Genomic DNA, 17,478 nt, shown 5'->3' with positions numbered 1-17,478 from the left:
CTTCTATCAGCACATTGCATGCTTCTCTGTGAAGTCTCCTTCTGCAATCCTTTTAGATAGACACTTGTGATTGTATATAGGGCTCACCCAGATAGTTCAGGCTAATTTTCCCACCTCAACATCTTCAACTTAATCATGGTTGTAAAGTTTATTTTGTTATATAAAGTTATATTAATATATTCCATGGAGCTGGTCATCTTGGAGGCCACTGTACAGACAACCAAACATTCAAATACACATCACTTAAGAATATTCTTAAAGAGCAATGTAATATATTTAAAGACCGAGGTGGGTCTGACCCCCATTATGGTATTTTCAGTTTCTTAATATGCTTGTAGAGGAAGCTCTGGTGGCCTTGTCCATTGAGAGTTATGTTGCTAATTCAAAGGCTACAGTTTCCTGGTAGTTTGAATTCACCAGTAGCTTCCTGGAAGAAAGAGAGGCACAATTTACAACCTCAGAAAACCCAGGAGAGGATCAGCTATGAGTATGTTCTGACTTCAGTGAATCATATGTATTTGAGAGTGGGATAACGAATAAAGGGTGGTTGAAGAATAATTGATGGCTTTGAATTGTGCTGTTATTGGTGAAGAGGAGTGAATATCCCATGGGTTGAGTCAAAATAGCAAAATTTAACAGAACAAATTTGTTTTATAATAAGGTCAGCCAGGATGCTCCTTACAGAGAAGGATGATGAAACTATCTTACATATTTTAGGCATATTGTGAGAAGGTGTCATTCCTTGACAAAACACAACATTCTTGGAAAAGTAGAGGGACAGTGAAAGACAGTAAGACCCTCGAGAAGATTGATTAACACAGTGACTGCAACAATGGGCTTGATTATGGAGGAGACCATGAGGATGGTACAGGATATGACAAAGTTTTGATCTGTTTTTCATAGAGCTGTTATGAGTAGAGGTCAACTTGAGGACACCATCCAACTAGAAGCATATGTTTTTTACTTAGCCTTAAGTCCTTCCTCATATATGAGGTTGATTAAGAGCCACTTTTACTATGGTAGGCTGTGTGTATTACTGTCATAGAGTTCACCACAATAATTACAAATTTTTGCATGTGACTCTCTCTCTCTCCAGATTTTGAGCTTCTTGAGGTTTGATTTTTTCCCCCTTGCTTCTTCTTACACCTTCATATTTAACATGTTTATCTGGCACATAGCAGTTGCTCCAAAGCTTGCTAAACTGAGAAATGAGAAGAGCAAGGAGACCCAGGAGAGAAGAGAACATGCAAAGAGGCTGGAGAAGAGGCAGTAAGGGACAGAGTAAAAAAGAGATCATATTTTAGTCTTGATTAGTCTTGGATAGAAGAGATTTTGTTAACTGAGGACAGTAAGAGGGAGCAGGTAAGTAGATATAGGTGGTAGGAGATGAAGAAAGTTTCAGATGAGGGCTTCCTTTTCTTTGTTAAACAGGTGATTGAGCCATGTGAGTTCAATCAAATTTGGAGAATATAGTGGCAACTGAAGAAACACATAGGGCATACTTGCTGGAAAAGGAGATCTGGAATGTTGTTGTTGTTGTTGTTAGATGCCATCAAGTTGAGTATGACTCATAGTGACCCTATGAACAGAAGATCTGAACCATGCCTATCCTGTGCCATCCTCTCATGTCCTGACACACAAGAGCCCATTGCAGCAATCACTGTGTCAATCCACCTGGTTGAGGGTCTTCCTCTCCTTCGCCGAGCCTCCACCCTTCCCAGTGTCATGTCTCTCTCCTAGGAGTAGCCCCTTCTAGCAAGATGTCCTAAGTATGTGAGGTGAAGTCACATCATTCTTGCCTCCAAAGAGCATTCTGGCTGCACCCTCTCTGAGCCACATTTGTTTGCTCTCTTGGCCATCCATGAGATGTTCAGTGCTCTTCTCCAACACCACAACTCAAAGGCATCAATTCTTTTTCTGTCATCCTCATTCATTGTCCAGCTTGCAGATGCAGAAACATTTTATTCAGGGACTTTGCAGGTCATATGCTTGAAATTCTTTTTCTAGGCAAAGTTTTATATATTCTCAGACTATTTTCTCTGTGCATGTGTTCAAATGCTTGTGTCTGCAAGTCTTTGCTTTTCTGTGAGGCTGCAGGCTTGCCACCAGTACTGGAGTTGACTCTCATGATGCTGCTGGTGGCAGAATCCAGTGAAGCTTGGCTCATGGCAAGGACGCCTGCACTGTGGGAAGAGTAACTGTAGATCATCTGGAGGAAGGCAGATTTCGTGTTGGTCTCTTGCTTCCAAAGAATAACATAACATTTGGGGAAGAATGTGCAGCACAAGATCCCATAATTTGATATCAAGATGACAATGATCTCCACTGCTGGGAGGTACTTGCCAAATGTGTTAGCATAAACAGGGATGAATGTGATCCAAGCTATGAAGTAAATGAGCATGCCAAATGTTATGAACTTGGCCTCATTATAATTCTCAGGCAATTTCCTGCCTTTGAAGGCAAATATGAAGCAAGTGAAGGCGAGGATGGCAATATAGCCCAGCATGGTGCCAAAAGCAAGTATGGACCCTTCCTCACATTCCAGGATTATGACTCTGGGCAGAGAGACATTCTCCTCCACCACGGGTGCAGCATAAATTAGCCAGAGTGTGCAGATGACAACCTGGACACCTGTACAAGTGAGGATAATGGGGACAGGCTTGTAGAGACACTTCAGGAAGTTCTGCAACTTGGGGTCAAAGCTGAAGGCTAGCAAAATTTTCAGGGACTTCATCAAAATGCAGGAGATGCAGAGGGTGAAGCTAACTCCAAACAGAGTCTGCCTGGTTTGACATGTGAAGTTTTGTGGTTCCCCGACGAAAAAGCCAGTGCTGGCAAAGTTGAGAAAATGACAGAGGAGGATGACATAGCAGACGGTCAACCCTCCTGATGATTTTACTATGGGTGTGTTCAGATTTCTTGTAAATATTATGCCAATGGCCAGAACAAACAGGATTCCAAGCAGGGAGAGGCCAAGGAGCAGGATGGCCAGGGAGTCATCCCAGCTGAGAAATTCGACTTCCTTCTCGTAGCATGTGGTGCTCCTGACAGGGGCCCAGTGCGTCTCGTTGTTGCATAAAAGACAGCGATCCATATCTAGAAACAGAAGAGTTAGTTACTTTGTGACATCTAAACCTAAGTGGCAGTCCACAACACTACAAATGAGACTCACTCTTCAAAGAGATACAGATTATTGTCACGTTGATTATGTGTTAAAGAAAAGCCTGTACAAAACTCAAAGAATGTGAGAGGAGAGGAACAAAGATAAGAAAAGGAGAAGGGAAGAGTGAGAAAGAGCAAAAGCAAGTGCTAGCTGGGCTGCCGAGTTGTTGTTGGTGTGTGCCGTGGAGTCGGAAGTGACTCATAGCTGACCCTCCAATGGGTTTTTTGAGGCAGTAAATCACACCTATGGTGATTGCAAATCTTTCTCCCCTGGAACAGTAGGTGGACTCAAACTGTGTGCTTTTGTGATTGCAGCACAGCTTTTTACCACTAGGCCACCAGAGCTCCCTGCTGGCCACTAGGAAATCAGTATGCTCAAGATAAGCCAGCCTCTTAGAAATACATTGCTGCTGGCTCTGATAAGAGCATGAGCTATGTAATGAGATGGATCTCAATCCTTTTCCTGCTTCCACTTTTTGTCATCTTGAACAAGGTAGTTTACATTCCTGAACCTCTTTCCAAGTCTCTTAAGAGAAACACAACCAGATCCTATTTGATTTCAAAGAAATAATGCAAATACAAGGTTCACATAGTGCATGGCAAACAGTAGGCACTAGATATGTGGGAGCTGTTAATTATGAATAAGACTGTAGTTCTTTCAAATCAAGAGCCAATATGGCTAGACTACCCTGAAAGCTTGATATCTCTTCCTAACAAGGAGAGAACACAAGATTATAATCAAGGCCAGTCAATGAAGAATTCAAGTTTATATTCCTCTAGGGAGTTTGTAGAATTATATCTCTCATGCTAATACTGATACACTAAAAAATGATATTGATTTTGCCTCCAAGTAAGTATAGCATGACAAGTTGATATTGCAATAGAATATTGGTGGATGCAATTGCATCCCCTCCCCCCACCCCCAGCCAATTTCTATCCTCTGGGGAGTAGGCTTTCCACTGCTCCCAAAAAGCCTAACTCAGGAGCTCTGTTGTTGTTATGTGCTGTTGAGTCAATTGCAACTCATAGTGACCCTATGTATAACAGCTCTAAACTTTGCTCTGTCCTGTGCCAATCTCACTGTCTCCGACACACACATCCCAATAGCCCCAGTCACTGAATCGATCCATCTCCCAGAGGGCCTTCCCCTCCTGCGCCTGCCCTCCACCCTCCCAAGCATGATGTCTTTCTCCAAGGACCGGTCTCTCCTTACAACATGACCAAAGTATGTCAGACGAAGTCTCAGAATCCTTGCCTCCAACAAGCAGCCCGGTTTAACCCTCTCCAGGATGAATCTGTTTGTTTTCTTAGCAGTCCATGGTACCCTTGCCACTCTTCTCCAACACCAAAGCTCAAAAGCATCAATTCTCCTTCTGTCCTCCCTGGTCATTGTCCAGCTCTCTGATGCATAACAAGTGATTGCAAAGACTATGGCCTGTACCAGATGCACCTTAGTGTCCAAAGAGACATCATTGCTCTCCAGTACTTTGGAGAGGTCCCTAACAGCAGACTTACCCATCCCAATAAGTCTTTTAATTTCCTAGCTGCTGGTGCCAAGAGTGTTGATTGTGGAGCCAAGAAGACTAAAGCTGTGAACAATCTCAATCTCTTCACCATCCACCTTGATGCTGCCAATTGATCCAGTGGTGAGAATCTTTGTCTTCTTGACATTGAACCTCAATTCATATTGAAGGCTACAGTCCTTGACCCTCTGCAGCAAGCGCTTCAGGTCCTCCTCAGTTTCATCAAGCAGGGTTGGGTCATCTGCATAACACAGATTGTTGATGGATCTTCCACCAATCCTCATGCCACATTTCTCCTCATAGAGTCCAGCCTCCTGGATGATCTGTTCTGTATATAGGTTGAAAAGGTATGGAGATAGGATGCATCCCTGGCGTACGCCCTTCCCAATTTTGAACCATACAGTGTTTCCCTGCTTTGTTCTGGTGACTGCCTCTTGGTCCAAGTATAAGTTTCTCATTAGCACAATCAAGTGTTCTGGGATTCCCATTCTTCTCAGAGTCAGCCACAGTTTGTTATGGTCTAGGTGATTAAAATACTTGGTGCCCATTTAACATTTTAAAATTTCCATGCTTTCTCTCTTAACTTTATAATTAAGTTGTCTTTCTGTTTACAAACCGCATCATCTTTCTAGTATACTTGTCTTCCAACCAATTAGTCCATTACCAATGAATCAACTCTGGTGATGACAACCTCATGCATATCAGAATAGAACTGAACTCCATAGTATTTCCGATGACTGTGATCTTTCGAAATCAAATTCTTGGCTTTTTCCTCAGGGCACTTTTGGGTGGGTTAGACCTGCAGATCATTCTGTTAGTAGTCAAGTATTCAACCTATCAAGGGACATTTCTCTAACAGAGACTCCTTTACCAAGAGCTATTTCCCTGCCCTTGTATTTCCCAATTGCTGCTGCCAGCGTCATCCATTTTACTTACTCAGTGAATAGTCACTAGCCTTTTCTATGTACTAGATGTTGTTGTTGTTGTTGTTGTTATGTGCCATCGAGTCGCCTGCGACTCATAGCGACCCTATGTATATGGTTTAATGTTGGACTTCTAAAAAATAAGACAAGAGATTATCCTAAGTGTGCTTTTGTCCTTAGTTTTCTATATTTGCTTAAAGAAGCATTTTTTCTCAATCATAAAAGAGAACCCAGTTCTGAATTTGGAAGATCACTGTATATCTTTGTGTGGGGGAAAATGGCACATACTTCCTACTGATTTTAATTTATTCTACTTGACAAAGTATACTAGGATATTCTACTATATTGTATGGAAATGCTCTGATCCTCACTCCCCATTAATCGTCTAATTTTTTAGGCAACACAGTCCATTTCAGGGTGGCAATTTGTGAGACAGTGACAGGACATGAATATTGGAATATTTATATTAGCATAATTCTGCATTATTGGAGCATATGCAAAAATAACCATATGTGGGTTATTCTGGCCCTAGGATACTCAGCTTTTGTAGAATAAGAATAGGAATGCTTTTAAAGTAGCTTTAACTCTAGGGAAAGTACTGCTGGTGCCTGTTAGGACCTGTAAGGCTGCTGATTTCACTCTTGCTTTGTAATTTGTGTATTTTGCTCTGATGTGGTAAAATTGAGAAAGATAGGGTAGGCAAACAATCAGTTACTAGCACCTCATTGTCAATGGTTACTCCTCTGTCTCAAAGGGAGTTCTTTCTTTTCAGGCTTAACTTTTGGATTTTGATAGGAATAGTAAGATCTCCAGGGTATGCACACTAGTTTCTTAACACCAGGCACCTCTGGGTATCTATTATTCTCTTTATGTAATTCAGCATTATATTGATTTATATGTATTGTGCCTCAAGTACAACCAAGATGTCTATCTATGTCTGGAGATGCACAGAAAATACTGACACCTTATTTACAGTATTGTAAGAGTTGTTTGTGAGAGGATGGTGGGAGAATGACACTTCCTTTCAGAAGTGAAGTTACCTTTACAATCCTCTTATTTACTGGCTGTGTGCTATTCATATAATAAAGCAACTATCATGATCAAATTAATCTCATTAGAAAATAAGCTTTCCAAAATATGAGTAGCTTTTTTATAAACAAAAACAATAAATCAAAATAGGACTCAAGTAAAAAAAGTCAGCCAATGATAAGTGGCCAGTTGCGTTACTAAGTGTTGTAGTGACTGTACTTACCTGTCTGATTAGTGTAATGATTTTCAGGGCAGTTCACACATTCATAGCAGCAAGTATGTTGACTCTTCGTAGTTTTCTTCATTTGTCCAGGACTGCATTCTTTAGAACATTTAGATTCAATTTTCTGTATTAAAAGTGGGAAGAAATCTCAAATAGATGTTTTTTTAAAAGTCAATAAATTTTGACATAGTTTAAAAATGTATTTATAGGTAGAAGGTCAGACAAAGAGAGAAAGACCTTCAATGAGATGGATTCACAGAGCGATTGCAACAAGCAATCGTGAGCATGGTGGAGATCGAGCAGGTGGTACAAGACAGAGCAAGGGTCAGAGGGTCACGATGAACCGAGTCGACTCTATGCTGTAGTCATAGCGACAACAAAGGCATATTTATCAAACAACATTTTGGACTTTTTTCATAGGACAGAATTTTTGTTATCTTGAGGCATATGAACATTTTAAGAAATAGAAAATGTTTCACATACAGTAACTGCTCTAGGCAGATCATAGTTTTTATCCACTCTTAATTATGGATATTAGTTCTTTAAGAAATACCCAACACAGAGATAATATTAGAGGTAAAATGAAAGAAAGGAATGATGATCTACATATTTTCAATTCTGTTCTTTATAAAGAGTTCCAGGATATATGAAAATGTAATTATTTGGTTTTTATATTAGAAGCTCTGGTGGTCTAGTGGTTAAGGACTTGTGCTGACAATCCAAAGGCAGAGAGTTCAAATCTACCAGCTGCTTTTAGGGTGAAAGAAGGTAAGGTTAAATTAAACCCTAAAAAGTTTAACAAGACAACTTTAGAGATGTGTTGTTGTTATGTGCCGTTGAGTCGCCTGCGACTCATAGCGACCGTATGTACAACAGCCCTAAACCCTGCTTTATCCTGTGCCAGTCTTATTGTCTCTGACACACCTACTCCCATTACACCCCAGTCACTGAATCAATCTATCTTATCAGGGGTCTTCCTCACCTGTGCTGTCCCTCTACCCTCCCAAGCATGACATCCCTCTCCAAGGACAGGTCCCTCCTTGCAACATGTCCAAATTACGTCAGACAGAGTTTCAGAATCCTTGCCTCCAAGGATCAGCCTGGTTTCACCCTATGCAGGATGAACCTGTTCGTTCTCTTGGAAGCCCATGGTATATTCAATACTCTTCTCCAACACCATGCTTTAAAGCATCAATTTTCCTTTTATTATCCCTAGTCATTGTCCAGCTCTCTGATACATAGCGAGTGCAAAGACCATGGCCTGGATCAGGCACACCTTAGTCTCCAGACTAACATCACTGCTCTTCGATACGTTAGAGAGTTCTCTGACAGCTGACTTTCCCAATGCAGTTCATCTTTTAATTTCCTGGCTGTTTGTGCCAAGAGTGTTGATTGTGGAGCCAAGCAAACTAAAGCTCTTTACAATCTCAATATATTCACCATCCATCACAATGCTGCCAATCAGCCCAGTGGTAAGAATCTTTGGTTTCTTGATACTGAATTTTAATCCATATTGAAGGCTACAATCCTTGACCTTCTGCAGCAAGCACTTCATGTCCTCCTCAGTTCAGTAAGGAGGGTTGTGTCATCTGCATAATGGAGATTGTTGATGAGTCTTCCTCCAATCCTGATGCCACATTTCTCCTCATTGAGCTCAGCCTCCCAGATGTTCTGTTCTGCCTACAGATTGAAAAGGTATGGGGATAGGACACATCCCTGGCATACATCCTTTCCAATTTTGAACCATGTAGTGCTTCCTTGCTCTGTTCTGACCACTGCCTCTTGGTCCAAGTATAGGTTTCACATTAGCACAATCAAGTATTCTGGGATTCCCGTTCTTCTCAGAGTTAGCCACAGCTTGTGATCCACACAGTCAAAAAACTTTGCATTGTCAATGAAACACAGATAGACATTCCTCTGGTATTCCCTGCTTTCAGCCAAGATTCTTCTAACATTAGCTACAATATCCTTAGTACCACAACCCCTTCTAAACCCAGACTGCACTTCTGGCAGTTCTCTGTTGATGTGTTGTTTCAGTCATTTTTGGATAATCTTCAACAGAATCTTGCTTGCATTTGATATTAATTATATTGTTCAATAATTCCCATGCTTTGTCGTATCAACTTTCTTTGGAATGGGAACAAATATAGATCTCTTTCAGTCAGTTGACCAGGTGGTTGTCTTCCAGATATCTTTGCACAACTTGGTGAGCATCTGTTTGTTGAAATATATCAATTGGTATATCATCAAATCCTAGGGCCTTGTTTTTTTACCGATTCCTTCAGAGCAGCTTGAACTTCTTCCTTCATCACCATAAATTGTTTTATGAAATTCTTCTGTTAATTACTTTTGGTACAAGGACTCTGTATACTCTTTCCATCTTCTTTTACTACTTCCTGGGTAATTTAATATTCTGCTCAAAGCATCCTTAAATATTGCAACTCAAGGCTTGAATTTGTTCTTCAGTTCCTTGAGCTTAAGAAATGCTGAGTTCAACTCCTTTGATTTTCTGACTCCAGCTCTTTGCACATTTCATTGTAATATTTTGTCTTCCCACACTGACTCTTGAAATCATCTGTTTAGCCCCTTAATATCCTGATTTCTTCCTTCTGCTTTGGCTTCTTGGTGCTCTAGTGCAATATCCAGAGTCCCTTTTGACATCCATTTGTTCTTTTCTGACCTTCTGCACTCTCCATGGATGACATCCTCCCATAACTCATCTGGTCTTCGCTCATTAGTTTTCAAGGCCTCAAACCTGTTCCTGTGATGGTTTTGAAATTCAGGTAGGATATACTCAAATCATATTTTGGTTCCCATGGATTTGATTTCATTTTCCTTAGCTTTAGCTTGAACTTGCGTATGAGTAGTTGGTGGTCTGTTCCACAAGCAGCACCTAACCTAGTTTTCACAGCTGATATTAAGCTTTTCCAGTTGTTCTTTGCACAGATATAATTGATCTCATTCCTATGCATACTATCTGGTGAAATCCATGTGTATAGCCTGTGTTTATGTTTCTTATAAAACATATTTGCAAGGAATAAATCATTGATTGTGCAAAATTCTATCATTCTATCTCCAGTTTCATTTCTGTCACCAAGACTATGTTGGAGATAGAAATAATAATTAAATCCTCCCATTATTTGAAGTTTGAATTCTCCATGCCACATTGTGAACCACATGCAGTGCCGTTCTACTTTTATCCATGAAGATAACAGAAGATAATAAAGAAGGAGGAAAAAGAAAATAACCAAAATAATGTCAGAAAATATTGAAAATTACGTTAGGATTTTGAGAAGCCAAAACAAAAGAAAGAGATGGTGAAGTAAAAGAACTAAACAGAAGATTTCGAAGGGCAGCTCGAGAAGATAAAGCAAACTATAATAATGAAATTTGCAAAGCGCTAGAGTCAGAAAATAAGAACTCTCTCAGCATTTCTCAAGGTGAAGGAAATGAAGAACAATGTCAGACTTGAGCTGTAATACTGAAAGATACTATGGGCACAATCTTGATGGATTCAGGAAGCATCAAAAGAAGAATGGAAGAAATACACAGAATTAATGTACCAAAAATAATTTGTTGACACTGAAACATTTCAGGAAGTTTCATATGAACAAGAGCCAGTGGTAATGAAAGATGAAGTTCAAGTAGCACTGAAGACATTGGAAAAAAAAATGGAGGCCCAGGAATCGGAGGACAGCTACCTGGCTGACTGACTGGAAGAGATCCCTATTTGTCCCCATTCCCAAGACACTTGAACCAACAGAATGTAGGAACTATTGGACAATATCATTAATATCTCATGCAAGCAAAATATTGTTGAAGACCACTTAAAATCGGCCAGAACAGTAGAGTGACAGGGAACTGTCTGAAGTATAAGCTGACTTAGAGGAGGCCGGGGCACCAGGGATATTGTTGGTGATGTCAGATGGATCCTGGCTGAAAGTAGAGAATACCAGAAGAATATATATTTGTGTCCTACTGACTGTGCAAAAGCATTTGACTGTATGGATCATAACAAATTATGGTTTACATTGAGAAGAATGGGAATCTCAGAACACTTATTCGTGTGCATATGGAATCTATACCTAGACCAAGAAGCTATTGTACAAACAAAGCAGGGGAACACTGATTGGTTTAAAATAAGAAAGGGTTTGTGTCAGGGCTGTATCATTTCTACATACCTATTCAATCTGTAGTTGTGTACCATTCAGTCGGAATCGACCCATGGCTGTTTATAGGTTCACAATGAGTCATACTCTGCATAACCGAAAAACAGCAACAACAGGCTTCCTATTTGGTAGCTCTGGTGGCCGAGTGGTAAGGTGCTGCATTACCAATCCAAAGGCATGTGGTTCAAATCCACCAGCTGTTCTACAGGAGAAGGACAGGCAATCTATTCCCATGAGATTTACTGACTCTGAAAACCCATTGGACTGGTTCCAACTCAATGACACATAACAAAAACACAGCAATATTTAGGGAGCTCTGGTGGCCTAGTGGTAAGGAGCTGATCTGTCAACCCAAAGGCATGCAGTTCAAATCCACCAGCTACCTCAGGAGAGAAGCTGGGCAGTTTGTAGAGACAGCTACATGGTTGCTATTTAGCTAATAATTTTCAGCACTGCGGCCATGTTACTGTTTTCCACTCTTAATTACTTTCCTCATAACATATGGCGAAATGATTCACTGTTATTGTTTCACTCCTACCATTAGGAAGCCAGAGCAGAATGTTCAATTGAGTCTTTCTCAACTCTCAAATTTCTACTAATGCTTGAGAATGAAACACAATCAAAGCTCTAAACTCTCTATCTTTACTCTGAGAGATGAAAAAAAAAGATCTGGCTGAGAGAGAAAGTAGCCAAGACCATGTATGTGGCCTGTGTCTGCAAACTCTTGTTTTCTTCTTTTCAGTACAATTACCCAGTCACAGGGTTTCCAGTAAACAGAATGTGTTCCTTGCGGATTCCCTGTGGCAAAATTCTACTATGAAGTATCCCTTCTCTTGAAGGGTGCTCCGAGGACACAAGAGGCTTTAACAGATAAATCAAGACATCACCAGGGATAAATGTGCAAAAACTTCTTTCCCAGCAACGCTGAGTTCTTCTTTACTCACACCAAGAGACAGTAAACACATTCTGATAGCAAGAGACAGTAAACGCTTTCTGATAACTTTGAGACATCAACAGACTTAGGGCTATCAGATGTTTTGAACTATGGGCTTTGATGATCCGCCAGAAATGCAGATTAGTAGCTTCTAGATTGACAGGAAGATTTTGAACTCTCACCTAACTGATCAGAGGTGGGTCATCTGAGTAACCAGTTGCTTCATGGGAGAAAGATATGGCTGTCTGTTCCTGTAAAATATTTATAGCCTTGGAGACCCTACAGGGCAGTTCTGTTCTGTCTTATAGAGATGCTATGAGTAAAAATTGACTCTGTGGCAATGGGATGTCAATTTGTGATTTTTATTGTTGACTTTGACTGCATTCTTGAAATATTTATGTGTATTCCCAATAAATAGGAGGACTTATTTCCCTTTCATTGTGGCCAATTCGTTCAATTTTGTCATTGAAAAACAGATTCAGTTGTAATTTTGTTACATCTTCCTTGGTGAATATTTCCTCTGCAGTCTGGGGATAAGTTCGAGTAATAATATAAAACAACTCTTTCTAGATAAAAACAGCGGAGAATCCTCTTTGTATTTAGTAATATAATAAGTTACAGAATAGCCTAAAAAATTCTCTGTAAACTAAGGTGATTAACAGTCTGCTGGGTTCATAAGATAGTTGTGATAATGACAGTAACACAAATGAAGAAACTTTAAGAACACAAATGGAAAGCCAAATTTCTGTTTACTAAAGTATCTTGTTTTACTAAAAATTCTAACAGGAAATTATTAGATGGATGACAGTGGTGTATACCACTGTCAATTCTTTCATTCACTACATATTCGTTGAAATGCTGGACGCTATGTTATTGATGTTAAAACATGAGCAGAGAAGCTGCTAGACTAATACAACTAAGAAGAAAGGGCTGGAGATTGACTTTTGAAAGTTAGTGAATGACAGCCTAAGGAAATATCAAGATATTCTCCCATAAGTGCTAAAAGATGAACATCCTAGGTTGGAAGGCACTCCACAGTGGTCACAACATTGGACTCAAATATGCCAGCGATCATGAAGAGTGATCATGAAGAAGGAAAAGGAAGTAGTCAAGGCTTTGTTAGATTGTACATGAAGATGCCAACAGCGACAAGGATACCATAAATCAGAAACAATTCCATGGCAACAAGCAACGTTGTAGCCGGAGGACTACAACAGGGAATGAAGCACAAAAGTACCTGCTTTCAGAGACTTTAATTTCTAATTGTTGTTGTTGTTTTGCTGAATTCTATTGACTCAGAACTGACCCAGAGCTAACCATGCAGTGGGTTTTCAGAGGCAGTTAATCATATGGGAGGGAATCATCCATCTTTCTCCCAAAGAGCAGCTGTTGGATTTGAACTGCATGCCTTCGGGATTGCAGCGCAGTGTCTTCCCATTAGACCAGCTAATAATAACAAGGTAAAATTAAGCAAAATATACAGAATGTCAGAGAGTGATAAGTTGTGAAGATAATAATAAAGACAGTACAAAGTGTAAGAAATGATCAAAAAGGTGTTGTGGTTTGAATTAGGGTGGCCAGAGAAGACTTCACCAAGAAGATGACATTTTAGAAAGAGCGAGAAGAAAGTGAATTGCTTTGGAGCATTGCAGATTATTAGAGGCAAAGGAACCAGCAAGTGCAAAGGTCTTGAGCTAGGAGCAAGGAAGGTGTGTATGTAACAGCAGAAAGGCCTGTGGGGCAGCAGAAGATGGGGAAGAGTGAAGTGGAGGAGTGGGAGATGAGTGAGGTGAGACATTTGAAGGGCAGGCCATGTAGGACTTGTTAGACTTTAAAAACATTGCATTTTAGCCAAATAGGAAATAGGGATAGAAGAGATTAGAGAAAATACTACAGTTTACAGGATTATCTGGGCTTCTATTCTGAAGAATAGTCTATAGATTGAAGGGAGTAAGAGTAAACAGAACAGTTAAAAAGTATTATGAGAGATGATTGTAGTTTGTGGTGGGGTAACAGCAATGAGTAAAAAGTGGTCCGATTTTGGGTGTGCTTTGAAAGTATAGCCTAGAGTGGCTCTGGATGTGACAGGAAAAAGGAGGCCAGAACCTTACCAATCTTATGCATGAGCAACTTGAAAACATTTGCCATTTATTGAGATGTGGTAAGTCTTGTAGAAGATAGCAGAAATTCTGATTTAGATTATACTAAGTTAAAATGGCTCTTAGACCTCCAAGCAGAGATGTCAAACAGGCAATTGTATATTTATTTGGGTTTGATTTCAAGAGACAGAAAGTTGAGGGTCATCAACATTTAAAGCCTTGAGACATTATGTGATCTTGAAGGAAAAATGCAGATAGGAAGAGGCACAGTTCTGAGTGATAAGAAACTCAATATTTAGCAACAGTGTGTGTAAAGAGGAATTGATGGTACATGGTGTTAAAGGAGCAAGCAATACATTTCATGGGAGGAGGGTGATTATCTGATAAATTAAATAAAATTATATTATGGATTGACTAGTGTCCCTATAAAAAATGTGTTAGAATACTATTTTTATGCTTGTGGATGTCATCTAATGTATAAACTGTACAGTGAAGAGACTGGAGAATTATTGAAGATCCTGGCAGGGTCCTGATGAAGTCAAATACTTTTGTAGTTGAAGGACCAATTGATTTTTAATTAATGAAGCTTAATGGTATAGGGAGTTTATCCTTTTTTATTTTCTAACTCCAGCTCTTTACACATTTCATTATAATACCTTGTTTTGGTTTCAGCTCATCAACTTCCTGCTTTCTTCTTGTTGCTTTGGCTTCTTTGTACTCTAGTGCAATATTCAGAGCTTCTGACAGTCATCGCAATCTTTTTTCCCTCCTCCGTCTTTGTAATGATTTTTTGCATTGTTCATGGATGATAATCTTGATACCCTCCCACAGTTCGTGTGGTCTTTGTTTATTAGTGTTCAATGCCTCAAAGCCGCACTTGAGATGGCTTTTAAATTCAAGTGGAATAAACTCAAGGTCAAATTTTGGTTCTTGTGAATTTATTTTAATTTTTTTAGCTTCATTTTGAACTTGCACATGAATGATAATCTGTTCCACAGTTACTACCTGGCCTAGTTTGAGTTTCTCCAATGATTCTTTCCTCAGATGTAATCAGTACCATATAGTTCATCAGATGAGGTCCATGTGTATAGTTGCCATTAATGATCCAGGAAGCATCAAAAAGTGGAAGGAGAACTAGAGACCCTGTACCAAAACAATTGGCTGACATAGAGGAATTTAATGAAACATGTGATCAAGTGGCAAAGGTGACAAAGGAGGAAATACAAGTTTCTCTGAAGGAACTGGAAAAAACCAAGGCCCCAAGAGTTGATGGAATATCAACTGACATATTCCAACCAACAGATGCAAAGCTGCATGTGCTCATCAGCTTGTGCCAAGAAACCTGGAGGACATGTACCTGGCCAGCTGACTAGAAGAGATCCATATTTATTCCCATTAAAAAAAAAAAGAAATTCAATTGAGCATTGAAATTGTTTGGCAAATACTAATATCACATGCAAGAAAAGTTCTGCTGAAGATGGTCCAAAAATTACTGGAATAGTACATCAACAGCAAACGGATAGAAATATAAGCTGGGTTTAGAAGAGGTAGGGATACTAGGGACATTGCCAATGTCGGATAGATCTTATCAGAAAGCAGAATACCAGAGGGATGTCTATCTGTGTTTTATTGACTATGTGAAGGTATTTGATTGTGTGGATCATGACAAATTGTGGCTGACCTTGAGAAGAATGGAAATCCCAAAGCACTTGATTGTGCTCATGCAGAAGCTATACTTGGATGAGGAAGCAGTCATCACAACAGAGCAAGGAAACACTGCATGATTCAAAATAAAGAAAAAAGTGTGTCAAAGATTTGTCTTTCTCTAGAACTTTTCAATCTATATGCAGATTAGATAATTTGAAAGGCAGGACTCTATGAGGAGGAATGTGGGTGGCATCAGGATTGGAGGAAAAATCAACAACATGCATTATGTAGATGGCACAATCTTACTTGCTGAAACTGAGGAGGACCTGAAGCACTTGCTGCAGAAAGTCAAGGACTACAGCCTTCAATATGGATTGCAGCTCAACATCAAGAAGACAAGGATTCTCAGCACTGTGCCAATCGGCAGCATTATGATAGACGGAGAAGAGATTGAGATAACAATTTCAGTTTATGTGGTTCCACAATCAACACTTTTGGCACCAGCAGTCAGGAAATAAAAAGATGAGCTGCTGTCAGGGACCTCTCCAGAGTGCTGAGAGCAAAAATATCAGTCTAAAGACTAAGATGTCCCTAATCCAGGCCATAGTCTTCACAATTACTTGCTATGGATCAGAGAGTTGGACAGTGAGTAAGGATGACCGGAGAAGATCTGATACCTATGAGTTGTGATGCTGGCAAAGAGTATTGAACATACTATCAACTGTCAAGACAACAGACAGGTATATCTTGGTGAGGGTGAAACCAGGTTGTTTCTTAGAGGCAAGGATTTTAAAGCTCTTTCTCACATACTTTGGGCCTGTTGCCAGGAAGGACTAGTCACTGGAGAAGGATTTCATGTTTTGAAGGGTTGGCACAGAGTGGAAGACCCTAGATGAGATGGATTGACACAGTAACTAGGCTAATAGGGGCAGGTGTGTCAGAGAGAGTGACATTAGCTCAGGATAGGGTAAGGTTAAGGGTAATGGCTCTCCACTGTTTGTAGCATCATTATGAATCATAGCTGACTAGATGGCACACAACAATAGTGCTATAGAGCCAAAAGAACAAACAGATGTGTCTTGGAGGAGGTAAAGTTGGAGTGCTAGGTGGAGGCAAAGATGGTGAAGCTTCACCTTGCAGACTTTGGTTGGGAATGTTGCTAGGTAAGGCTCTTCATTGGGGAAGGACAGCTTGCTTGGAAAGGTGGAGGACAGTGAAGGGGAAAAGGATCCTCCTCCAGGTGGACTGACATAGTGACTGTAGAAATTGGCTCGACTGTATCAGAGGTTGAGAGGTTGGCACATGACAGGACAGGGTTCAGATTTGTTGTTCACAGTGTCACTATGAGTTGTAATCTACTTGACAGCAACTAACAACAACAACAGTGGCAACAATTACAATGTTTTACAGCAATCTACCGTAATCATAATGTTACCTTAAGGTTCCTGAACTCATTTTTTGTGCCTTGGTCTGTAAAGATGAAGACATCATTCTGAAGGTCGTATTCTGCGAGCATGGTGATAGTCATGTGACCGTTGATCTCCTTCCAGAGCAAAACATCATATCCGATATTCAAATCCCCATTCGCATCAAAATGGAATGAATTATTTTCATCAGTGAATGTCATATTTTTCAGGACATCAAGCAACTATTAAAAAACAAACAACAAACCAGAAACAAACACACCATAAATTCATTCACTACCCAAATTATGAGTCTTAGCAATACATATCATTTAAAAATTAGAAGTAAAGAAAAAGTTTGGAAGA

At 39.9% G+C, this 17,478-nt stretch overlaps 1 protein-coding gene across 3 annotated transcripts in view; it reads right to left on the bottom strand.

Annotated features, from left to right (window-relative positions):
• Nucleotides 1-1,981: 1,981 nt before the first annotated feature.
• The window catches only part of GPRC6A (G protein-coupled receptor, class C, group 6, member A), a 33,228-nt gene continuing 17,731 nt past the window's right edge, over nt 1,982-17,478 (bottom strand). For 2 of the 3 annotated variants that reach the window (XM_006879008.1, XM_006879010.1), the window contains exons 4-6: nt 17,145-17,357; nt 6,861-6,984; nt 1,982-3,096 (exon numbers count right to left, since the gene is read on the bottom strand). In XM_006879008.1, coding sequence (XP_006879070.1) covers nt 1,982-3,096; nt 6,861-6,984; nt 17,145-17,357 — 1,452 coding nt within the window. The remainder of the gene's footprint in view (nt 3,097-6,860; nt 6,985-17,144; nt 17,358-17,478) is intronic. The other variant, XM_006879009.1, reaches the window with a different exon arrangement.

This window comes from Elephantulus edwardii, unplaced genomic scaffold (assembly GCF_000299155.1).
Source record: "Elephantulus edwardii isolate Elephantulus edwardi_28Jun2011 unplaced genomic scaffold, EleEdw1.0 scaffold00002, whole genome shotgun sequence".
NCBI lineage: Eukaryota > Metazoa > Chordata > Mammalia > Macroscelidea > Macroscelididae > Elephantulus > Elephantulus edwardii.
This window is presented reverse-complemented; position numbering and strand designations above follow the sequence as displayed.